General features: G+C 46.9%; 2 protein-coding genes across 2 annotated transcripts; one reads left to right on the top strand and one right to left on the bottom strand.

Moving 5' to 3' along the window:
* Positions 1 to 23,126: 23,126 nt before the first annotated feature.
* Positions 23,127 to 23,876, bottom strand: LOC125554630 (uncharacterized). The gene has a single exon (XM_087540638.1). It carries the CDS (start codon positions 23,859 to 23,861, stop codon positions 23,127 to 23,129), a length of 735 nt encoding a protein of 244 aa, XP_087396764.1. The 5' UTR covers positions 23,862 to 23,876.
* A 1,061-nt stretch (positions 23,877 to 24,937) lies between these two features.
* Positions 24,938 to 25,998, top strand: LOC147983096 (uncharacterized). Its single transcript, XM_087542836.1, has 3 exons — positions 24,938 to 25,042; positions 25,129 to 25,411; positions 25,493 to 25,998. Exons 1-3 carry the CDS (start codon positions 24,938 to 24,940, stop codon positions 25,996 to 25,998), a joined length of 894 nt encoding a protein of 297 aa, XP_087398962.1.
* Positions 25,999 to 26,585: the final 587 nt, after the last annotated feature.

Raw genomic sequence — 26,585 nt, 5'->3', positions numbered from 1 at the left:
TACAAAAAGAGTAGCAAGATAGTAGCAAACCATGTACCTTCGTAATGAATAGCTCATAGTGCCACCAATTGGATATAAGGGTTGGGGAAAAAACATGCTCCTAATGTTGAACCAGTTGGACTTTTTGTGCAGCTCCACTAAAATCGAGCATCCCTGTTTGCATAGATATTGAAAGTGTGATTACTCTAAAAGTGGCACTAGTTGAAGCATAGACTCACAAATATAAGCATTCCAATTTCTTAATGGGAAAAGGTAGCAAGACTGTTTCTAACCACCTGTTTGTAGGAATAAATAAAGCAACAACGGCTGATGTCAGGAAGGCATACATATAGTAGTTTTTTCTGAAAAACTGAGCCATTCCCGACCTTTCCACTTCTTTTAAGCAAATTTTGTGCAGTTCTACTAAAATAAAATGCCATCACCGCCTTGACAATTCAGTGACACTGTACAAAAGGAAATGACTTAACATTACATCATGATGTCAGGTATGTAGTGGACAGGCATTAGAGACAAACATACAGACCTCCTCAAGAGAACAGCCGGAGGAGGAGGTGCCCACTCTTGACCTTTCCTCTTGTCTTCATAATTGTCTGTGCAGTTTAACCAAAATAAAATGACATCAGCGCCTTGGCATTTTGGTGACACTGTACAAAAACATTAACTTATCTCATGAAAGTGAGGTATGTAATCTATAAGCATTAACAGTGCAAAAATCTGACGGGAGTAACAAGTTTCATCGTTGGTATACTTGTTGGGGAACGTAGTAATTTCAAAAAAATTCCTACGCACACGCAAGATCATGGTGATGCATAGCAACGAAGGGTAGAGTATGATCTACGTACCCTTGTAGATCGCAACGGAAGCGTTGACACAACATAGAGGAAGTAGTCATATGTCTTCTTCCCGATCCAAGCACCGTTACTCCGGCACCTCCGAGTTCTCAGCACACGTACAGCTCGATGACGATCCCCGGGCTCCGATCCAGTAAAGCTTTGGGGAGGAGTTCCGTCAGCACGACGGCGTGGTGACGATCTTGATGTTCTACCGACGCAGGGCTTCGCCTAAGCACTACAACGATATGATTGAGGTGGAATATGGTGGCATGGGGCACCGCACACGGCTAAGGAACGATCTCAATGATCAACTTATGTGTCTAGAGGTGCCCCCAGCCTCCGTATATAAAGGAGCCAAGGGGGAGGGGCCGCCGGCCAGGAGGAGGGCGCAGGAGGAGTCCTACTCCTACCGGGAGTAGGACTCCCCCCCCCCCCAATCCTAGTTGGACTAGGATTCCCCGAGGGGGAAAGAGAGAGAGGGGGGCCGGCCACCTCTCCTAGTCCTAATATATAGGACTAGGGGAGGGGGGAGGCGCGCGGCCACCTTGGGCTGCCCCTTTCTCCTTTCCACTAAAGCCCATTAAGGCCCATATGGCTCCCGGGGGGTTCCGGTAACCTCCCGGTACTCCGGTAAAATCCATATTTCACCCGGAACACTTCCAATATCCAAATATAGGCTTCCAATATATCAATCTCTATGTCTCGACCATTTCGAGACTCCTCGTCATGTCTGTGATCACATCTGGGACTCCGAACTAACTTCGGTACATCAAAATGCATAAACTCATAATAACTGTCATCGTAACGTTAAGCGTGCGGACCCTACGGTTCGAGAACAATGTAGACATGACCGAGACACGTCTCTGGTCAATAACCAATAGCGGGACCTGGATGCCCATATTGGCTCCTACATATTCTACGAAGATCTTTATCGGTCAGACCGCATAACAACATACGTTGTTCCCTTTGTCATCGGTATGTTACTTGCCCGAGATTCGATTGTCGGTATCCAATACCTAGTTCAATCTCGTTACCGGCAAGTCTCTTTACTCGTTCCGTAATACATCATCTCACAACTAACATATTAGTTGCAGTGCTTGCAAGGCTTATGTGATGTGCATTACCGAGAGGGCCCAGAGATACCTCTCCGACAATCGGAGTGACAAATCCTAATCTCGAAATACGCCAACCCAACATCTACCTTTGGAGACACCTGTAGTACTCCTTTATAATCACCCAGTTACGTTGTGACGTTTGGTAGCACCCAAAGTGTTCCTCCGGCAAACGGGAGTTGCATAATCTCATAGTCATAGGAACATGTATAAGTCATGAGGAAAGCAATAGCAACATACTAAACGATCGGGTGCTAAGCTAATGGAATGGGTCATGTCAATCAGATCATTCAACTAATGATGTGATCCCGTTAATCAAATAACAACTCTTTGTTCATGGTTAGGAAACATAACCATCTTTGATTAACGAGCTAGTCAAGTAGAGGCATACTAGTGACACTCTGTTTATCTATGTATTCACACATGTATAATGTTTCCGGTTAATACAATTCTAGCATGAATAATAAACATTTATCATGATATAAGGAAATAAATAATAACTTTATTATTGCCTCTAGGGCATATTTCCTTCAGTCTCCCACTTGCACTAGAGTCAATAATCTAGATTACACAGTAATGATTCTTACACCCATGGAGTCTTGGTGCTGATCATGTTTTGCTCGTGGAAGAGGCTTAGTCAACGGGTCTGCAACATTCAGATCCGTATGTATCTTGCAAATCTCTATGTCTCCCACCTGGACTAGATCCCGGATGGAATTGAAGCGTCTCTTGATGTGCTTGGTTCTCTTGTGAAATCTGGATTCCTTTGCCAAGGCAATTGCACCAGTATTGTCACAAAAGATTTTCATTGGACCCGATGCACTAGGTATGACACCTAGATCGGACATGAACTCCTTCATCCAGACTCCTTCGTTCGCTGCTTCCGAAGCAGCTATGTACTCCGCTTCACATGTAGATCCCGCTAGGACGCTTTGTTTAGAACTGCACCAACTGACAGCTCCACCGTTTAATGTAAACACGTATCCGGTTTGCGATTTAGAATCGTCCGGATCAGTGTCAAAGCTTGCATCAACGTAACCTTTTACGGTGAGCTCTTTGTCACCTCCATATACGAGAAACATATCCTTAGTCCTTTTCAGGTATTTCAGGATGTTCTTGACCGCTGTCCAGTGATCCACTCCTGGATTACTTTGGTACCTCCCTGCTAAACTTATAGCAAGGCACACATCAGGTCTGGTACATAGCATTGCATACATGATAGAGCCTATGGCTGAAGCATAGGGAACATCTTTCATTTTCTCTCTATCTTCTGCAGTGGTCGGGCTTTGAGTCTTACTCAATCTCACACCTTGTAACACAGGCAAGAACCCTTTCTTTGCTTGATCCATTTTGAAATTTTTCAAAACTTTGTCAAAGTATGTGCTTTGTGAAAGTCCAATTAAGCGTCTCGATCTATCTCTATAGATCTTAATGCCCAATATGTAAGCAGCTTCACCGAGGTCTTTCATTGAAAAACTCTTATTCAAGTATCCCTTTATGCTATCCAGAAATTCTATATTATTTCCAATTAGTAATATGTCATCCACATATAATATCAGAAATGCTACAGAGCTCCCACTCACTTTCTTGTAAATACAGGCTTCTCCAAAAGTCTGTATAAAACCAAATGCTTTGATTACACTATCAAAGCGTTTATTCCAACTCCGAGAGGCTTGCACCAGTCCATAAATGGATCGCTGGAGCTTGCACACTTTGTTAGCTCCCTTTGGATCGACAAAACCTTCTGGTTGCATCATATACAACTCTTCTTCCAGAAATCCATTCAGGAATGCAGTTTTGACATCCATCTGCCAAATTTCATAATCATAAAATGCGGCAATTGCTAACATGATTCGCACAGACTTAAGCATCGCCACGGGTGAGAAGGTCTCATCATAGTCAACCCCTTGAACTTGTCGAAAACCTTTCGAGACAAGTCGAGCTTTGTAGACAGTAACATTACCATCAGCGTCAGTCTTCTTCTTGAAGATCCATTTATTCTCAATTGCTTGCCGATCATCGGGCAAGTCAACCAAAGTCCATACTTTGTTCTCATACATGGATCCCATCTCAGATTTCATGGCTTCAAGCCATTTTGCGGATTCTGGGCTCACCATCGCTTCTTCATAGTTCGTAGGTTCATCATGATCTAGTAGCATGACTTCTAGAATAGGATTACCGTACCACTCTGGTGCGGATCTCAATCTGGTTGATCTACGAGGTTCAGTAGTATCTTGATCTAAAGTTTCATGATCATCATCATTAGCTTCCTCACTTATTGGTGTAGGTGTCGCAGAAACAGTTTTCTATGATGTACTACTTTCCAATAAGGGAGTAGGTACAGTTACCTCGTCAAGTTCTACTTTCCTCCCACTCACTTCTTTCGAGAGAAACTCCTTCTCCAGAAAGTTTCCGAATTTAGCAACAAAAGTCTTGCCTTCGGATCTGTGATAGAAGGTGTATCCAATAGTTTCCTTTGGATATCCTATGAAGACACATTTCTCCGATTTGGGTTCGAGCTTATCAGGTTGAAGCTTTTTCACATAAGCATCGGAGCCCCAAACTTTTAGAAACGACAACTTTGGTTTCTTGCCAAACCACAGTTCATAAGGCGTCGTCTCAACGGATTTTGATGGTGTCCTATTTAACGTGAATGCGGCCGTCTCTAGAGCGTACCCCCAAAACGATAGCGGTAAATCAGTAAGAGACATCATAGATCGCACCATATCTAGTAAAGTACGATTACGACGTTCGGACACACCATTACGCTGTGGTGTTTCGGGTGGCGTGAGTTGCGAAACTATTCCACAATTTTTCAAATGTACACCAAACTCGTAACTAAAATATTCTCCTCCACGATCAGATCGTAGAAACTTTATTTTCTTGTTATGATGATTTTCCACTTCACTCTGAAATTCTTTGAACTTTTCAAATGTTTCAGACTTATGTTTCATTAAGTAGATATACCCATATCTGCTTAAATCATCTGTGAAGGTGAGAAAATAATGATATCCGCCACGAGCCTCAATATTCATCGGACCGCATACATCTGTATGTATGATTTCCAACAAATCTGTTGCTCTCTCCATAGTACCGGAGAACGGTGTTTTAGTCATCTTGCCCATGAGGCACGGTTCGCAAGTACCAAGCGATTCATAATCAAGTGGTTCCAAAAGCCCATCAGTATGGAGTTTCTTCATGCGCTTTATACCGATATGACCTAAACGGCAGTGCCACAAATAAGTTGCACCATCATTATCAACTCTGCATCTTTTGGCTTCAACATTATGAATATGTGTATCACTACTCTCGATATTTAATAAGAATAGACCACTCTTCAAGGGTGCGTGACCATAAAAGATATTACTCATATAAATAGAACAACCATTATTCTCTGATTTAAATGAATAACCGTCTCGCATTAAACAAGATCCAGATATAATGTTCATGCTCAACGCTGGCACCAAATAACAATTATTTAGGTCTAATACTAATCCCGAAGGTAGATGTAGAGGTAGCGTGCCGACCGCAATCACATCGACTTTGGAACCGTTTCCCACGCGCATCGTCACCTCGTCCTTAGCCAATCTTCGCTTAATCCGTAGTCCCTGTTTCGAGTTGCAAATATTAGCAACAGAACCAGTATCAAATACCCAGGTGCTACTGCGAGCATTAGTAAGGTACACATCAATAACATGTATATCACATATACCTTTGTTCACCTTGCCATCCTTCTTATCCGCCAAATACTTGGGGCAGTTCCGCTTCCAGTGACCAGTCTGCTTGCAGTAGAAGCACTCAGTTTCAGGCTTAGGTCCAGACTTGGGTTTCTTCTCTTGATCAGCAACTTGCTTGCTGTTCTTCTTGAAGTTCCCCTTCTTCTTCCCTTTGCCCTTTTGCTTGAAACTAGTGGTCTTGTTGACCATCAACACTTGATGCTCCTTCTTGATTTCTACCTCCGCAGCTTTCAGCATTGCAAAGAGCTCGGGAATTGTCTTGTTCATCCCTTGCATTTTATAGTTCATCACGAAGCTCTTGTAGCTTGGTGGCAGTGATTGGAGAATTCTGTCAATGACGCAATCATCTGGAAGATTAATTCCCAATTGAATCAAGTGATTATTATACCCAGACATTTTGAGTATATGCTCACTGACAGAACTGTTCTCTTCCATCTTGCAGCTATAGAACTTATTGGAGACTTCATATCTCTCAATCCGGGCATTTGTTTGAAATATTAACTTCAGCTCCTGGAACATCTCATATGCTCCATGACGTTCAAAACGTCGTTGAAGTCCTGATTCTAAGCCGTAAAGCATGGCACACTGAACTATCGACTAGTCATCAGCTTTGCTCTGCCAGACGTTCATAACATCTGGTGTTGCTCCAGCAGCAGGCCTGGCACCCAGCGGTGCTTCCAGGACGTAATTCTTCTGTGCAGCAATGAGGATAATCCTCAAGTTACGGACCCAGTCCGTGTAATTGCTACCATCATCTTTCAACTTTGCTTTCTCAAGGAACGCATTAAAATTCAACGGAACAACAGCACGAGCCATCTATCTACAATCAACATAAACAAGCAAGATACTATCAGGTACTAAGTTCATGATAAATTTAAGTTCAATTAATCATATTACTTAAGAACTCCCACTTAGATAGACATCCCTCTAATCCTCTAAGTGATTACGTGATCCAAATCAACTAAACCATGTCCGATCATCACGTGAGATGGAGTAGTTTCATCGGTGAACATCATTATGTTGATCATATCTACTATATGATTCACGCTCGACCTTTCGGTCTCCGTGTTCCGAGGCCATATCTGTATATGCTTGGCTCGTCAAGTATAACCTGAGTATTCCGTGTGTGCAACTGTTTTGCACCCGTTGTATTTGAACGTAGAGCCTATCACACCCGATCATCACGTGGTGTCTCAGCACGAAGAACTTTCGCAACGGTGCATACTCAGGGAGAACACTTCTTGATAATTTAGTGAGAGATCATCTTATAATGCTACCGTCAATCAAAGCAAGATAAGATGCATAAAAGATAAGCATCACATGCAATCAATATAAGTGATATGATATGGCCATCATCATCTTGTGCTTGTGATCTCCATCTCCGAAGCACCGTCGTGATCACCATCGTCACCGGCGCGACACCTTGATCTCCATCGCAGCATCGTTGTCGTCTCGCCAATCTTATGCTTCCACGACTATCGCTACCGTTTAGTGATAAAGTAAAGCATTACATCGCGATTGCATTGCATACAATAAAGTGACAACCATATGGCTCCTGCCAGTTGCCGATAACTCGGTTACAAAACATGATCATCTCATACAATAAAATTTAGCATCATGTCTTGACCATATCACATCACAACATGCCCTGCAAAAACAAGTTAGACGTCCTCTACTTTGTTGTTGCAAGTTTTACGTGGCTGCTACGGGCTTAAGCAAGAACCAATCTCACCTACGCATCAAAACCACAAAGATAGTTTGTCAAATAGACTCCGTTTTAACCTTCGCAAGGACCGGGCGTAGCCACACTCGGTTCAACTAAAGTTGGAGAGACAGTCGCCCGCAAGCCACCTGTGTGCAAAGCACGTCGGGGGAACCAGTCTCGCGTAAGCGTACGCGTAATGTTGGTCCGGGTCGTCTCGTCCAACAATACCGCCGAACCAAAGTATGACATGCTGGTAGGCAGTATGACTTATATCGCCCACAACTCACTTGTGTTCTACTCGTGCATATAACATCAAACCATAAAACCTAGGCTCGGATGCCACTATTGGGGAACGTAGTAATTTCAAAAAAATTCCTACGCACACACAAGATCATGGTGATGCATAGCAACGAAGGGGAGAGTATGATCTACGTACCCTTGTAGATCGCAACGGAAGCGTTGACACAACATAGAGGAAGTAGTCGTACGTCTTCTTCCCGATCCGACCGATCCAAGCACCGTTACTCCGGCACCTCCGAGTTCTTAGCACACGTACAGCTCGATGACGATCCCCAGGCTCCGATCCAGCAAAGCTTCGGGGAGGAGTTCCGTCAGCACGACGGCGTGGTGACGATCTTGATGTTCTACCGACGCAGGGCTTCGCCTAAGCACTACAACGATATGATCGAGGTGGAATATGGTGGCAGGGGGCACCGCACACGGCTAAGGAACGATCTCAATGATCAACTTGTGTGTCTAGAGGTGCCCCCTGCCTCCGTATATAAAGGAGCCAAGGGGGAGGGGCCGACGGCCAGGAGGAGGGCGCAGGAGGAGTCCTACTCCTACCGGGAGTAGGACTCCCCCCCCAATCCTAGTTGGAGTAGGATTCCCCGAGGGGGAAAGAGAGAGAGGGGGGCCGGCCACCTCTCCTAGTCCTAATAGGACTAGGGGAGGGGGGAGGCGCGCGGCCACCTTGGGCTGCCCCTTTCTCCTTTCCACTAAAGCCCATTAAGGCCCATATGGCTCCCGGGGGGTTCCGGTAACCTCCCGGTATTCCGGTAAAATCCCGATTTCACCCGGAACACTTCCGATATCCAAATATAGGCTTCCAATATATCAATCTTTATGTCTCGACCATTTCGAGACTCCTCGTCATGTCCGTGATCACATACGGGACTCTGAACTAACTTCGGTACATCAAAATGCATAAACTCATAATAACTGTCATCGTAACATTAAGCGTGCGGACCCTACGGTTCGAGAATAATGTAGACATGACCGAGACACGTCTCTGGTCAATAACCAATAGCGGGACCTGGATGCCCATATTGGCTCCTACATATTCTACGAAGATCTTTATCGGTCAGACCGCATAACAACATACGTTGTTCCCTTTGTCATCGGTATGTTACTTGCCCGAGATTCGATCGTCGGTATCCAATACCTAGTTCAATCTCGTTACCGGCAAGTCTCTTTACTCGTTCCGTAATACATCATCTCACAACTAACATATTAGTTGCGGTGCTTGCAAGGCTTATGTGATGTGCATTACCGAGAGGGCCCAGAGATACCTCTCCGACAATCGGAGTGACAAATCCTAATCTCGAAATACGCCAACCCAACATCTACCTTTGGAGACACCTATAGTACTCCTTTATAATCACCCAGTTACGTTGTGACGTTTGGTAGCACCCAAAGTGTTCCTCCGGCAAACGGGAGTTGCATAATCTCATAGTCATAGGAACATGTATAAGTCATGAAGAAAGCAATAGCAACATACTAAACGATCGGGTGCTAAGCTAATGGAATGGGTCATGTCAATCAGATCATTCAACTAGTGATGTGATCCCGTTAATCAAATAACAACTCTTTGTTCATGGTTAGGAAACATAACCATCTTTGATTAACGAGCTAGTCAAGTAGAGGCATACTAGTGACACTCTGTTTGTCTATGTATTCACACATGTATTATGTTTCCGGTTAATACAATTCTAGCATGAATAATAAACATTTATCATGATATAAGGAAATAAATAATAACTTTATTATTGCCTCTAGGGCATATTTCCTTCAATACTGGCTGTGCAACAGCATTAGAATGCCTTATAGCTGAAAAATCTTTAATACATCCAGAATCAACAGCTAACCCTGAAATAATCCGGTGACATTAAATGGCATTGCTTAAATTTATGGGTGGCATTAGACTGAGAGCGGCATTAGTTAAATGTGGCATCACTTTAGCAGTAGCATTGCTTGACTTGACTGCTGGCGTTATACTAACAGCAAAAAAAGTGGCAATAAGAGCATGGGAGGCACCAGTATGATGTACCTCCACGGACGCAGAGTGGTGAGGGTGGTATGGTTGCCCAGAGCAACAAATATCCAGGCAGCATATGTGGATTATGGTCCCATTTTTGTTCTCTTTAGCCACCTTTTTCCTATGCGAGGACAACAAACCGATCGACCTGGTCATTCTCTATTGCGTTGTCATGCCTTTCTACCCTTCTTCAACCAAGAGACACGAGACTCGTTCCTTAGCTACTGATTTTCCCCTTTTCAACCTAGATGCGGGTTCGATGCCTACTCTCTTGGACAGTACAGTCTCCCTTCCTTTCCTTATTCAACCCAGACATGGATTAGTCTGCATGAAGTAGGGTTTCCTTTAATTGTGCAAATTATGGTTTTCGTCTGCGTGGCCAGCAGAGTAGAGGATAGCAAATTGGGAAGATGGTGGAGTGGAAAAAGATCCACATGCAACGACGTAGCAGATGGGGCAATAGAACAAGGTTATGGCTCGAAAAGAGGTAGCATACCTGAGGGTCGGCGGGAAGTGGCTTCGCTCGTAGTCGTCGTCCTCTGCACACACTACGGCAGCGAGCTTGGGGACAGAGGCCATCCCGCGCGGGTGGTAGGTCTGAGAGGACCGCCTTCTCTTCCCCGGCGGATCTGTGACCACCGGTGAGGAGGGAGAGAGGGGCCATCTTTTTTAGATCTGGAGAGAGGGTGGTAGTGTGAGAAGCAAGTGGGCAGCCCTTAGCAAGAAAGCGCTGAAGCTCCAGCCTATATATCTTTTTTATACTACTAGTACTGTAGGTGGGGTAGTGGTAGAGTAGTTTATATTTTCTCTGCGTACAGTACCAGTTAATCGTGCTTCAAAACTGATCGGCACGCCATTAAAAAAATAAAGGTCGATAACTAATGCGGCACCTCGGGCCAACGCGGCCAGATCGCATTTTGCACGAGAAATTACACACCATGTTTCGTTGACATGTGGTCCCGTTCCAACATATCAGTGAGACGACGGCGAGTAGTAGGAGTATTTCCGAACGGACGTGTAGGCCGGGCCGCCTCTTCGTGAACCGTGGCAAACTCACAACCGTCCACCGACTCTTCGCCTTCCCCTCTCGATTTGGAACTGTTGTCGCACGCTCTTCCTCTCCCTCCTCCATTTTCCTTCAGCCCTTCACCCTTTCTTCTGCCATTGTTCGACCGTCCTCTCCATGGAGGGAATAGGCCGGAAACGACCCCGTTATTCTTGCCCCGATCTGAAAGATGACGTGGTGGAGGAACTCATTGATAGGTGCGACGTCATCACCTCGGCTAGCATGGAAGGTTCGTTCAAGCCCATTCTCGACTCAACTAATAACATCATTGCAAGGAACCCAAGGGTCAAGGAGCGGTTTGATCTCCCCTATCTTCTTCGCCATGACCCTGCTCGCTGGCGAGCGGACGACGGAGACCTCGCCTTGTGCAAGTTGATGCCTCTTGATAATGATACGTGTGATGTCAAGATGCCATCGCTTAAGGGTAAGTCCTGGGCTGGCGCAAATGGAGATTGGGTTGTTTATATTGGGTACAATTGCGAGTGGGAACTTGTGAATATGTACACTCGTCAGCGGATTCCACTTCCAAAAATCTCCGAGTGCCCTGAGGTTGAGCACACAGATGATCTACGTATGTTCAAATACGATCATGGTGACTGTCGTGTACTGAAGATATCAATTTGTCGAGTTCCCAACCGCTCTTGGACTTACAAGAACTATCAAGTTGTTGCTATCTTCGACAAGCTAGTTTCCGTCCTTCGTGGTTCGACTGGATGGATATTACTCAAAAATCAGTTTCTATACACGGATGTGTACTGTGATGCAATTGAATACGAGGATCTTGTGTTTGCTGCCACCTCTCATGGCACTGTTTTTGCATGGGATCCTCGTTTTTTCGGTACGTTTGTCTTCCAACGTAATTATAATTGTTTCATCCACATGCATGCGGGTTAGCAACTTTCCCTTTACTAATTAACCTTCTTCTTGTGTTTCCAAGGTCCTGTGGACATCCCACCACCTATACTTGAAGATTTTTATAACCAAGGGGGATATGACGATGGTGATGATCACGAGCATGAGGACGAGCAGCGCCAATATACTCTATGGTGCCTAGCAAATAATTCCGGTGGATCACTTCTTCTTGTGTGTATACATCACACTGATGATGTTACTGCTAAGGAAGCAGGTATAGTCTCCCATGGTCGCACTCTCCGGACCTATTCCAACACCCGTTGCATGGTATTTGGGATGGATACTAGTGTGCTAGCGCCAACTCCTTCTCCCTGGCACAGAATTGATAGTCTTGGAGAAAACTCGCTCTTCCTTGGACAAAACTATCCGATGATGGTGAAAGGCGATCCAACCGCTGCTGACACATTTATGAGAAGCAATTGTGTCTATACCTCGGACATTTGCGTGGTTCCCTACCCTGGTACTGATATAGTAGGCCGCTTCAGCCTGGATGATCAGTCCTGCGTTGGTATCAAGATCGACAAGGCATGGCCCGTCCCAGAGAATCACTTGTGGTTCAAAGCAAGCGTTTCCAACACCGAGGAATGGTTGAGTTGAAGTTCATTTCATGGCTTGTTATTTGTTGTGTGGTGAAAACTTTAGTATTTATAATGTATCCTCGTTGTCGATGTGTGTTGATGACCTGTTGTTCTATGTAATAAAATGATATGCCTGTGTTAAACTTACTATATTTATGAATGGCTTTCGAGTCGCTTCTCTGAGTGAGTGGTGCGACGGGGCAAAAAAATATTTTCCGAATACATAATTGTACGTGCATTGCAACAGGTTATCGGATGAGGCCAATCAACAATAGTAGTACACTATTTGTACTAGCTTCACAAGCTTCGCGCATCGGGCGGGTGTTTTTACTGTAACCATATGTTAATGTGTTCTTGTACGTAACCAGCACCTCGAATCCTCGATATACTAGTAGTATAGTATATAGTAGGAGTAAGTAGTAGGAGTAGTAGGGTGGCATGGGCCAGAACAAGCATTCACGTCCAGGAGTACGGCACACGCCACCACCACAACATCCATCTGACACCATATTATTTCTTGGAGTCCGTGCGAGAGCAATCTCTTCAAGCTCGTCGTTTCTCAAACTTCAGCCATCGCGTGGCGGGCGAGGTGGGGGTTTGCCGATAGTCGGTTTCCTTAACTGCGGTCCCACTTGTAAGGCCAACTCCAACGCACGACCCCAAACGGACCTCCGTTTTGCACGAACTCCAACGATAGTTTTGACTAGAAAAGCAAGACCAAAGAAAACAAGAACCACAAGAATACATTTTACTACTCCTGTAGTAAGTTGGATTAGTGCCTTCTTGATGCATTCATTGTTGATCTGCAGAGGCTCGATCTAGCGTGCTTATTTCTTCTTCGAGTGTAAAGAAGTAGACGTTGCTTCCTCACATCTAGTCTCATGTCTAGCCTCTATTCTATACTAGCTAAAAGTGATAGAACATCTACTAAATTGCGCTCTATCAATATATGGATGTACTCTTCTTCCCAATACAAAAACTTGCATCCATTCTACTCCCTCTGTTGCACAATACATGCCTTCTATTTGTCAAAATATATATGTATCTAGACATGTCTTAGTATATAGCTAGGTACATCCATTCTACTCCCTCCGTTGCACAATACATGCCTTCTATTTGTCAAAATATATATGTATCTAGACATGTCTTAGTATATAGGTACATCCATTTTTGGACAAATGGAAGTCAAGTATTTTGGAACGGAGGGAGTACACAATAAAATTTTTATGTTAGCACAACTAGTCTAATCCGAGAGCAGAACCGAAGATTTGGTCGGGTTCTTCCTCCTTCTGCCGACACGTGGGACATCCAGCATCCAGGTCGTGTCATGAAAGAAAATAGAGTGGTAGTTGAAGCCACGAGATGTGCATCTTGGGTTAATCTGTAAATAGAATCTTACTACTCATGAGTAACTCCAAAAGCGGCCACCGAAGATCTTTACTGGATTTGTTTTTCATCACCAGCACGTCGAGGTGAAAGATGTGCAGGTTCAGTGGGTCCTCTTGCGTTTTCACTGACATGTGGGGCCGCATGTGAGCAAACAGATGATGGGCTCCACGCGTCCGCTGGCTGGCTGAGAAGAGAGATAGAGGAGGGCTGAGCACGGATTGCAACAAATTTGTTCTACGTACCTCGATATAGGCTCGATATAGTGGGGTGGCATGGCCATAACTAGAATTCACTTCTAGCAGTACGGCACACGCCACCCACACGAGTCCCATCCGACACCAATTTTCTTGGAGTCCGTGCTACAGCCATCTCTTCTCCCTCCTATCCTCTTTTCTCAGCCATCGCGCGGTGGGCGGGGTGGGGGTTTGCCGATAGTCGGTTTGCTCAACTGCGGTCCCACTTGCAAGTGAAAATGCAACACCGCACGCATTCCCGCTTGAGCGGCGTGCCGGACCAACCATGTGGGGGTGCGACGCGAACATGGCAGGTTTTTCCTTTTGAACTCGTAACTTGTAAAATTTGGTTCTGCTCCATGGCGCGACCGATAGATAGAAAATAACGATTTTGCCTAGAGTAATGAGAAGTTTGCTTCTGGTGCTGTTCATGCATGGAGTACGCACAAAAATTATGAAGTTGATGCAAAAGGTAAGATAATTTGCGCGTAGACGTGGGTGATTATGTCGATGGTGTCTTGCTGCGCCAGGCGCTGCGCGGCGAGGGCGACCTCGAGGTGGACATTCTCCGGCGCGACGGCGGGCAGTCGCAGGGCCACCAGTGCGTCGAAGAGGTTGTTACCATAGTGGCCGTTGAGGGTGGCGGGCATCGCAGAGCCTGGGCGCGTCGGCTGGAGGCTTACGTCAAAGTCGTCCGCAAGCTTCTTGACGACGGTGAACTTGTTGAGGAAACCGACGAGGACCTCGTCGAACAAGGAGACGAAGCTGTCGTCCAAACGGCCCCTCGCCCTGGTAGCCTCAAGCAATACTACCTGCCGGGCCGCAGGACGGCGTCGTGGACATCGCGCTCATCGCCTCCATGGGTCTAGCATAGCTTCTAGTCAACTGATCTTGCAATTCGAGTGATCACTCAGCCCTTGGTTAGCGTGCGTAGGTGCGTAGGATTTCGTACTACTCCTCGGCCCTCTACTGCACCTGCCTTTGGCTGTATGATAGGTGGGCCAGCCACCCGCTGGGGCCACGTGTCATTCACCCAAAGGCAGTTGCCGTAAGTCAATGAAGCTGCGTCCCCCTCCGTGCCGGTGCATTATAGTCATCTCACCGGACCTCTAGTTGGGGCCAAACAAGAGAAGTTTGATGTTTACTGGTTTATTGGTCCCCTTTGCATTTTGCGCCAAGTTTTGACCTTTGATTTAACTAATAAAATGTTAATGCACGTAAACAAAAATGTTGTGTAAGTCACCTTACGAAAACCAAATAATCCCAAAATACTTAGGCACGGTGCATTAACTCCCTCCTTGTTTCTTATTTCGTGACATATCAACCAATGAGAGATGTGGGCCGTGCATGCTTTCAATGACTTGAGACTAGTATCAAACATGACATGCATTGTTTAGTTCATTGCATGTAATCCCATTACGGTACTCTATTTAGCAAAAAAACATTAAGTTCTCTCGCCGATAGGAATAGAACACCATGTATTTATTTACAGAGGGAGTAGTACATTTTTGGTGACATGCATTACTAGATATTGCTAGTCAATACTAAAATCCAGATGGATGTGGTAGTACTCCTAAATCCAGACGGTGGTGCTACTAGTACTTGTAGTAGTACTACCAATGTAGTAGTAGGAGTACTAGCACTGTACTACCCGTTGGTCAAATTATTACGTGCTCCTCCTCACAGTGAAGTGACAAGACCCTGCGCCGGAGATGACACCTCAGTATAGGCGCCGTGTTTGGCATACCATAGTCAGCCTCACCGTCTGCAGTCACTATCATCATGGCTGTAGAGCTAGCCTGCTTACAACTAGCCCTGTTCGACATAATTTCCCATGCGTAGATGCCCGTGCATTGCACGGAACACCAAGAATGGGGGTGGACGGCTCCGGCAGCGGCCATCGCGCCAGATTTTTCCACGGCCTTCTACTCCTAGATGTGGTGGGGAGGAGATGAGGCTGATTGTGAGAGACAAGGAGTTGTTTGTAAATAGGGAACAAGTGCGGGCATCTTTTTGCAAAAATGGAGAAGCTTGGTTTGTATGCGTCAGATCTAGATCCGACGGCTATTGGTGAAAGATGGGAGGCACAACATCATCACCAACTCAGGACCTGTTTGATTCGCAGGATTTTGAAAACGCAGGAATAGGACACGGCAATATTACAAGTTTCAAACTGATATTACAAATGTTAGGAGTAATGTTGCACCTACGAAGAGGGAATTACTAGGAAGTTTACGTAAGAACTTTCGTTACTTTAGTGGATGCAGCATTATCGTACAAACTAAAATCCACCGCCCTGACAAGTCACTAATGGGCAAATAAGTTTTCGAGTCTCTGGGCACTTGATGTTTCAAAAACAAATTCAGCTTCTGCGGAGACTTTGTCATTTAGGCTTAGACGCTTGCGGTGATCAGCACGCCATTCGTTGTTGCGCCAGAGAATGCCAAACCTCATTACCTTGAGCACACTTGCCTCCAGAGCAAAGAACCTGGACAATTTAATCTCAGATGTGCTGCCTCGGTAGTCGATCAAATCAATTTCTGTAAGATGTAGATCAAGGCATTCGATGAGATTGTTATAGTGCAGCACATTTTTCACTTTTGGGTCTTTTTTTATCTGCAAAAGAAGAGAACATATTAGAGCAGCTGGCTGCATAAGATTGTCGTGTCATCAAGAGGTACCAATATCATTCGCTCATACGATAGGGTTGGGTGGCTAGTGATATTTTTTCACTCTCTCTCTCTCTCTATGTTTCCTCTCATTTAACTAGGAGAACGTGAAGAGCTTGGGCATTTGTTGCCTTCCACTATGTGGCCGATGCCATATTTTGCAAAAGTATGCCACATAATACGCATCGATGTCAAATCAAAAGATTTTGGCACCGCTCTCGTGATGTGAGAGAGTTGGCACCGTTGTGCACACAGACCCACATGTATAAACAAATCAATCAAACCAACTACACCAGCCTCTCACTCTCCCAAACAAGTGTTTTTTATTGCCTCAGTCCTCTCTCTCTCTCTCCCACGCAGTGTTTTTTCATTGCGTGAGTTAATTTGGCACCGGAGCAAAGTAGGTGATCCAGATTGGGACACCAGGTGAGCAATGGAGGGGCATCGATGCCAAATGCGTCACAAGTGAATTTGGCACATGTTTTGGCCTACATAGCCCACTTTTGTAATACTACCTCGTATTTAGTATAAAATTTTGACCATAGATTTACCTAAGAAAATGCCAATGCATGTCACTAAAAATTACACCATTTGAAATTATGTTCAAATACAAATCCAACGATATAGTTCTTAGTGACATGCAGCTGTCGACGGTGAGGTTGAGGGGGACGCAGCGCCAGAGGGGGCGCCACCGCAGGGAGAGCAGGGCGGTCCGCACGGCAGATTTGGTGGGGAGGAGGCCGATGATGACGAGCAGCGTGTCGTCGGGGAGGCTGCTGATGAAGTCCAGGCTCGCCGGATGCGGTTTTCGCTCGAGCCGCCTCTACTTGTTGGCTGCCTCGCCATCCATCTCAACCGGTGGCGACGCCGGTGTACACGTGTGCTGGTGTGTGTTGTGTGCTGGGTGTGCGCGAGTGCGTCCTTCTGTGCATGCCGTCGCGCAGTGGTGAATTGTGCGCGAGTGCGTCCTTCCCGCGCAAGAAGTTTGTCCTCAGTGCGCCCTCAATTTACTAGTGTGCGGGGTGCTACCCCGAGTGGTTTCAACTTTGTTTACTTCACCGCGTGTCAGATGGGCCTCTAGTTTACTTATTTTCACCCACTGCCACATGGGCCAGCACACGAAGATACAGAACACGAGCTGACAAGGCAGCATGTGGATTGGCTGACCGGTCAACTAAACAATATACGGAGCTATACGCGGACACAGTGAGCGTATAATCCGTCGGTATAGAGAGTTCGAGTGAGAGGGGAGGCCCGTGAGAGATAGCAGAGAGAGAGAAAGAGCTACTCCCATCGTTCGATAATGTAGTTCCAACATTATTTTAAGTCAAACTTTTGAAACTTTGACCAAGTTTATAAAGAAATTACTTATATCTACAATACCAAAGATAAATGATAGTATGAAGTAAGTACATGTTGTGATGAATCTAATGATCGTTCCAGATGTAAATGTTTTTCTCCACATATACCTGGTCAAACTTTTCTGAGGTTTGACTAACATCCATATGCTTATGGACGTGACAGAGTCCCTAACAAGAGAGAGAGAGAGTGAAAAAAGTGTGTGTGTGTGTGTGTGTGTGTGTCACTACTGGAATCCTGTAGTGTGTGTGTGTGTGAAAGAGACATGGACAACACACGATAAAAGTAGAGAAAAAGCGTACGTGTCTTATGCAAACATATCACACATGCATCTTCGACAATGGAGGCAAGGTGAGGAGATAGTGTGTGGTTGTTTGGAACCGAGAGAGCAAGATCCCTAGCACGTGGCCAAGAGGGGTCTGACAAACAAGGGAGAGAGGTCGAGAGAGACGTACGGAGAAAATGCAGACATGGGGAGGAGAGAGTGTATGTTTGTCATAGAGAGATCCCCTGGAGATCGTGATGGGACTACATGGGTGTGGGGAGATCGAATGACAAGGTGTGCGCGCGATAGAAGATGCCCTGAGAGATAGCGAGATAGACGTATGTATGGAAGGAGACAATACGTGTGTTCCTGATGGCTAGTAAGAGATAATCATACTTAGGATCGAGGGGGGGGGAGTGCTTGCGCCTATGATGGATTGAGGGATTATGGTACTTAGGGGGGTGCGTGTCACATGGAGAGAGAACAAGGGAGGAGAGTGTTGGATGGGTCTATATGTATAGCACGAGCGAGACATGTGTATGTGTGAACCAGGGAGATATAAGGCCAGTTTGGCTTGCGTCGTGAGCATCTTTTGCCTGGCCTGGGGTTGTGGCTGGATTTCATGCACGCTTGTTTGGTTGCTACCCTGTGAAAAAGAAAGCCCACCTGGCATGGGTTCCCTTGCACTTCAATTAGCCTGGTTGAACTCCAGACACTGCAAGTAGCCTGGCCCAGGCGACCGATTTCGAACGCCTGGCCATGCCTGGTCGTGTGGCCATGAGGCTAACAGCCACATGGATGGATATTAGCATTAAATAATTGATGCATGGATTGATTGATGGGATGTTGATGCTTTGCCTGGCCCAGGCATGAACCAAACGCTTCAGCACCACACAAGCCTGGCCAAGCAGAAATATTTTACATCTCACGTCCACACCAGGCAGTACTGGCCATCAAGGCATGAGGGTCAGATCACGAACCAAACTGACCAATAAAGTTTGAGAGAGATTGAGGAGCCCCGATAAGGCTGAGTGGTGCGTCAGATAGCTGAGAGGGGGAAAGAGATATTCCATCCGCTCGATAATGCAGTGCATGTAAATTTTGTAGAAGTCAAACTTTGGAAACTTTGATCAGGTTTACGCAAATGTTATTTATATCTACAATACCAAAGATACATCATACAAAACTACATCTCATGGTGAATCTAATGGTATATGTTTGCCGTACTAGATGTAATTCTTTTTCTCCACGTACATGGTCAAACTTTGTGATGTTTGACTTTTCAATAAATCTGTATGCTATGGACCGAGGAGAGTGCCTCAGTCGTGACAGATCAAGTGCGTGTGAAGGAGAATGAGTAAGTGTGCAAAAAGAGTATGCGTGTGAAAGAGAAAGTGACAATAAACGATAAATTAGAAAGATAGAGTGTTTTTTCATTTCTTATGCGAACATATCACGCATGCATCTCCGAGATGGAAAAGTGAGGCGAGGAGATACATGAAGATAGCTAGTGTGTGATTGTTTGCAACGGAGAGAGACACCCATGTAGCACATGTCCAATAGAGGTGTGGCCAACAAGGAACAAAGGTCGAGAGGGACACATGGATGGCATGGACACATGGGAAGGGAGAGAGGGTGTGTTTGTGATAGAGAGATCCCGTCGAGATCGTGAGGGGGACTATATGGGTGGGAGATCGAGGTAGTGCGTGCGCGATAGAAAGATGCCCCGAGAGAAATCGAGATAGACCATGCACATGTTTGTGATGGAGACTAAGATTAGCTAGTCATATACATATAGGGGGGACTGCGTGTGCCTACAATTGAGTGAGAGACCATCATACTTGGCTAGCTGAGCATGAGATTGTGTGTGTGCGCGTGTGAGATGGAGAGAGAACGAGGGGGAGAGATAGAGTTTTAGATGGGCCTATCGAGTGCGAGTGAGATATGCATGTGTATGTGTGACCCAGGTGGATGGAGAGTTTGAGAGAGGGGGGGAAGAGCTCCGAGATGACATAGTGGTGCATGAGAGAGTTACAGGCAAAGAGCCAAGGAATCTGTGTGCGTATGATGAGTGCACCCAAGATATCTAGCTTGGACTAGCTAGAGTATCATACAAAGTCACAAAGAGAGAGAGAGAGAGAGATGGAGAGAAAGGGAGAGGGACCAACAAGGTTTTTGTGTCGGATGCGTGCGACAGAATTGAAGATTGTCGGCGAGAGAGAGAGAGAGAGAGAGAGAGAGAGAACAGGAGTCCGGGAGAGGGACAGGTCGCGTTTTATGCATCAAAGACTGATATAAACCATGTTTCAATATAAACTTGCATTCAAATATTTAAATTGGAGAACATGTTGTCTGCAATCCACACATGAACGGATATATGCGTATATCAAACAAGTTCATTAATTTGACTTTCAACATGTTCATGGAGTACTATAATACTGTACAACATGCTACTCGATTGAGGTGTTCAATTTTGGATTTAGTTCACTATTTTAACCTACTGAACGAGCTATTTCATTGAATCGAGATATTTCATTTTGGGTTTGATTCGCGTTTTTGAGTGGGTCAACTATTTGTCATATAGTAAATCGCTAGCAACGAGCATGTAAAAACACATTACTCCCGAGCATCATCTCTCCATCTAAAAAAGAAGTGGCAAGCTAATATTTCAAAATTTGATCTGAATCAACTTGGTAAGGTAGACGTGGATGCTCGTTCTCCCAAAATTTGAATGAACCGTTAAACATCCTCTCTGCTTGGTGGAATTCGCCCGAGCAAATAAATGGGAGACGCGAAATTACCGTCCTATGTGGGACACGCATCAATTGGCCCGTTGTACATCGAGGGTAGGTTCGTAACTTCATCCAAGCGCGCCTTCTCCTCGGCCGAAATGACATGTGCCGAATAATTCATAAACCATGGTCGGCAAAACACGCTCTCCTCGCCCGAAATAGCTCGCGCCCACTATTTCAAAACACGCTCTCCTCGCCCGAAATCGCTCGCGCCCACTATAGTTCAAAACACGCCCTCCTCGCCCGAAATCGCTCCCGCCCACTATTTGGGTAGAAGCAAAGTTACTCTACTATCCCCGACCCTCAGTACACAGACCCAAGCCGAGAAGCCTATAGGCAAGGGTAGAACTATAACTCCCCCTCACATTTCAGACAAATGCGTCCTTAAGACATGGTTCCACTCCCCTCCCAATTCCCCCCCGCCCGCACCCATTCATACCTCGTGGGCGCCAAATCACCTTCTGCCTGGGAAGCTCCCTTCTCCCGAGCCGCGAAACCTCAGCCCCACCTCCATGGCGCCCCCACCGCACCAATTTCACAGCCGCCCTCCTCCCTAATGCCGGAGACACTGTCCATTTGCCGTCGTGCACTGGGCCGTGTGCCTCTTACTCCGTGCTGCTGGTGCTGCCTCGACGACGGCCGCGTGAACCGTACCGGAGCCGATTCACCCCCGCCGTTGTTCACGGCGCCGGAGCGGCTCCAACTTCGGATCCGTCCAGAGTCCTGGCGCTGCTTCGGCGTAGCCGTCGACCGTCGTGACATCGCTCTTTCCCTGCCACCGCAACCGCGCCGGCCTCACCGACTCAGCAGCTGGACCTGCCTACTTCACCATGCCGCCAGATAGGTCGCACCCTCATCTCAAATCACTTTATTTAGGCGTGAGTTGTCTGAATTTTATTCTGGGCCAATCGATTTGCAATGGGAAGCAGCACCCCTCGAGGCGGCGGAGCCCCTAGGCTGCCGGTTGGCTGGTGTCTAACGTAAGGGTGCGGGGCCGCAAGTTCGCCGCGGAAGCGGCGCTTAGATGGCTATCTTTTAGAGTTGCGTGGGTTGAAGGTACTGTCGCCGCCGGATCTGGATTAGCCCGGGGGCGGCGCAACCACGGCAGTGCGGTGGGGCTGGGAGCGGTGTTTTGGCCGGGGCCACGGACGGCGGAGGCAGGCTGCTCTGCCATTGGTCGCTGGCTCTTCGGGGAAGATTCCGAATAGTGTCAGCCGGGAGGCACAAGACGGCCAGCCATCCTGCGTAGATCGGACAGTACCAAAATAAAATAAAATCGTGTGACCCCAATTTAGTCTTCAGTCAACAGACGTGTGACCACTCTCGTACCTTGTTGTTGATCTCTTAGTGTATTTCTTCAGATCAAAGAGATATGTCGTTCTTAACATTATGCGTTATCTGCATCTTCAGACACGTCGTCTTCCGACTCACCGCAGCTGCTCCAACAAGGGAAGCATACACCAGAAGGGAGCTATAGTCCCCACTCAACAGTTCCCTGCATCGAATGCGCGTGCCCGACATGCACAGCCACAACAACTGCAGGGCCATCGACAAGTCAGCACATGATGCTCACTCCTATGGATGGCAGCCCCACTACTAGGAAAAGGGCTATAGATGAAATTGACACTAATGGCGCACCAGAGAAGTGGTACGCCACTACCATATACTAATGGTGCACCATGTGGTGATGCGCCATTAGTGTGGAAGACACTACTGGCGCACCAGACACAAGGTGCGCCACTAGGAACAATGTTTTTTTCATTTTTCCAAACATACTAATGGCGCATGCAGGCAAAGTGCGCCACTAGTATTTCTAACTAGTAATGGCGCACCGGCCACAGAGTGCGCCATTAGTTGTTTTAAAAAAAAATTGTTAGTAATGCCGAGCCCCACCTCCCCTCGCCCCGTCACCCCCTCCCCTTGCCGCCCCCTTGCCCCACCTCCCCTCGCCCCGTCGATGCCCCACCGTCCCAACCACCCACCGCCGCCACCCGCCACCGCCCCCTCGCCCCACCGCCCCTTGCCCCGTTGCCCCGTTCCTCCGCGGCGCACCCAGCCGGCCGAGGCCCCCGCCGCCCCGCCGCCCAGCAACGCCTCGCTCCCTCCCGCCCGCCCTGGCGCGGCCGGTCCAGCCGCCCGCAGCGACCCCGGCGACTGGTTCATAGGCAGGTACCTAGCCACCGCCCCTCCCACCTCCCCTCCCTCCTTCCTCCTGCATCCTCTGCCCGTTCAATTTCTGTTTTCCCGGCGGCGGCGGTGGTGACGATGTAGCCGTTCTCAGGGCGCTGCCACGGCGGGCTGAGCACGGGGCCGGCGGTGGCGAGCACGGTGACGGCGGCGGCGGTGGTGGACTGGCCGGGCTCGAGGTAGGTGACGTGGGTAAAGGGGAGGGCGGAGAGGATTGGGCGCGCGTTGGGCGTGGCGACGACGGGGAGGTCGGGGCAGATGGCGGCGAGCTGGGTGAGGGTGCGGAGGTGGCAGTGGTCGTCCAGGCTCTGGGTGATGAGCAGCAGGTCAACGCCGACGAGGAGGCCGGCGTCTGGCTGGGAGTTGGGGAGGGTCTTCTTGGCGGCGTCGAAGATCCAGGGGATGCCGAAGTCGAGGTTGCCGACGAGGATGGGGTCGACGAGGACGCGGAAGCGGGCGGGCAGTTCCCATAGCCAGCCGTTGAACTCGAGGTAGGTGAGCTTCACCGCCGCCGGAGACGTCGTCGAGGTCGTTGCTGTTGCGGGTGTGGTGGTGGAGGAAGAGTCGCTGCTGGTGATGCTGCTGCTTCTAATTCTGGTGGTGGCGTGGTGGACAATAACTGGCGGTGGCCGACGGTGAGATAACCACCATCGTTGGGAGGTGATGGAGGGAGGGAGGAGCTTGAGGAGGAGGCCGGCCATGGCCATGGGTGCTCTCTGGATCTGCTGCACTGCTCTCTCGTCCTGTTTTTCAATCTCCAACAGCTTTTCTTTTTCTTTTGTGCATCTATTTTTTTCAATCAAGCTAACAATCTGACATCCACCACGTTCGGCATGACACGTTGTGCATCTATTTACTCAAATTAATGTTGTCCAGTATATGTCTGCAATATATGCTAATGGTGGATAATGTTGTCCAGTACGAGCCTCCTCTGCAGCAGAGCTCCGGCTGTGTTGGTAGTCACACCGTGGCACTGGTGTGGCTGAGTTTCTGCTATGGCTACAACCCCTCTTGGTGAGCTCCTCCTTTCCTCTCTCTGTTCTCTCTATGATCTAGCCCTAGTTCATGTTTTAGATGCTTTGGTAGTCCTGCTAGTTCTGGCTGTATGTTCCAGATGAGCATCAATTAATTTTGGTGCTCTCTGTGATAGCTATATCTTGATCTAGGGTTGCCAGTTGATGTGCTCTAGGTCATTTGTGATGGCTCTCTGTGGTGGTCATCTTGCTCACTGAACTTGCTGCATACATGCTCATGTGGGTGCTGTTGGCTATCTAAGTGTGTGTGTAATTTAACTTGGGTGCTGTTGGCTATCTAAGTGTGTGTGTAAGTTAACTTATGCTAGGGTTCTGGGCTGTTAATTTAACTTGGCTGCTCTCTGTATTTGTGGCACTCTAATTGGCTTAGCTATTGGATTTTCTAACTAGTTTTAGTTGCTCAAATGCATAGGTACACCTGTGCATTTGTGGTGGCTTTAATTGGGTAAAATCCAATTGGTCTTGGTCATTTGGACAGTGCAGATGATCTGGTCTTGCACTACTGGCTGTTCTATTTTTGTTGCTGCTGCTGTTTTTCTGCCTATAAGGGCTGAATTCGTTCTACCATGCTGCTAGACATTACTAATGTTTGATTAAATAAGCATGGGAAACATTCAGATGTTAACTTCTTTTCTTTCAACCATGCTGCTAGACATTACTAATGGCATGTTCAAGCTTCTTGGCAGCATGTTAATAAATAATATGGCATCTGATTGAATAACTTTAAATGCATGCAATATTGGATAATCATGGGGGGAAGCAGCCACCGCCGCTCTGCCTCACCGGAGTACGAGTTGGATGCTTTCGAGTTCTTCAGTATCATACTTTCTTCTTCAGTATCAGCCACGAGGCAGGTATATAAAACGAGAGATCTCCCCTTCACCCATCTCATTATGATAACTCTGTTGTTTGCTACATCACTCCTTGTCCCAAATTGCAGAGGCTGCCTGACACTTTTATGAAGATGCTGGGTGAAGATCCGCCAGATAATGTGAAGCTCCGACAGGCCGGCAGCGGGGTTCGCAGGCTGTGGGACGTGGAGTTGGTGATCGAGGAGGGCCACATGTACCTGTGCCGTGGCTGGGAGAAGTTCTACAGTGCCTACGACCTGCGGACCGGGTACTTTCTTCTCTTCAGGTACGACGATGACGCCACAATGCTCATCGTGAAGGTTTTCAACGCGACTATGTGTCGCATACGCTACACTGATGGCGAAGATGCCAGTGCGTTCTGCCTCTTCTTATTCCTCTACATTTGGCTTTGTCTCACATCGATTGTTAACGGTCATTGTTGCATTTGGACAGGCAATGGGAGCAGCAGCAGTGACACTGGCTACAGCCAAAGCAGCAGCGATTATGGTTGTAGCAAAAGCAACAGCGATTCTGGCTTTAGCGAAAGCAGCAGCGATTCTGACAACAAGAAGGATGATCCGGACTGGAGTGGGGGAGAAGAGGAGCAGAGTGGGGATGAGGAGCTGCAGGATGACGATGGGCATCAGGCTGAGGATGACCTAGCGCTGGTGGTGGCTGACCAAGGGCAAGAGATGGTGGTGGCTGACCATGGGCAAGAGATGGTGGTGGCTGAGGATGACCTAGTGATGGTCGTGCCCGTCCTGCCTGAAGGTGGCCTCGTGATGGTGGTGGTGCCTGACAATGACCACGCACCGGTGGTGGCGCCGGCGACCCCACAGCTGGGCGACATGACCACGCCAATTGTGGTAGAAGACTACATCCCACAGCTGCCTCCACCGCCTCGCCGCTCTTGGCGCATCAGGCTGAGGAAGGAGAAGGAGAAGAACAATGAGAACTGAACTATGTCAGGTATGTCAGATCTCCAAAATGATATATATATATACTTAGTTACCTATGTTATCTCTAATATGCTTAGTTTCCTATAGGTTAGCTCCAAAATTACTTATGTTAGCACAAAATGATCAAGTTTACATAATAAGCTTATAGTCTTCTTATTCTTCGTCTTTTCCAAAATGACATATGTTAGCTTCATTTTACCTAAGTTGGCTCTAATATGCTAACTTAGAGCTTATATGCTTAGTTTCCTATAGGTTAGCTCCAAAATAACTTATGTTAGCACAAAATGATCAAGTTTCATAATAAGCTTATAGTCTTCTTCTTATTCTTCTTCTTATCCAAAATGACATTGGTTAGCTTCATTTTACCTAAGTTGGCTCTAATATGCTAACTTAGAGCTTATATGCTTAGTTTCCTATAGGTTAGATCCAAAATTACTTATGTTAGCACAAAATGATCAAGTTTACATAATAAGCTTATAGTCTTCTTCTTATTCTTCTTATTCTTCTTCTTTTCCAAAATGACATAGGTTAGCTTCATTTTACCTAAGTTGGTTCTAATATGCGAACTTAGAGCTTATATGCTTAGT

The sequence above is a fragment of the Triticum urartu genome, chromosome 2A (assembly GCF_056163025.1).
Source record: "Triticum urartu cultivar PI428250 chromosome 2A, HENAU_Tu73, whole genome shotgun sequence".
NCBI lineage: Eukaryota > Viridiplantae > Streptophyta > Magnoliopsida > Poales > Poaceae > Triticum > Triticum urartu.
This window is presented reverse-complemented; position numbering and strand designations above follow the sequence as displayed.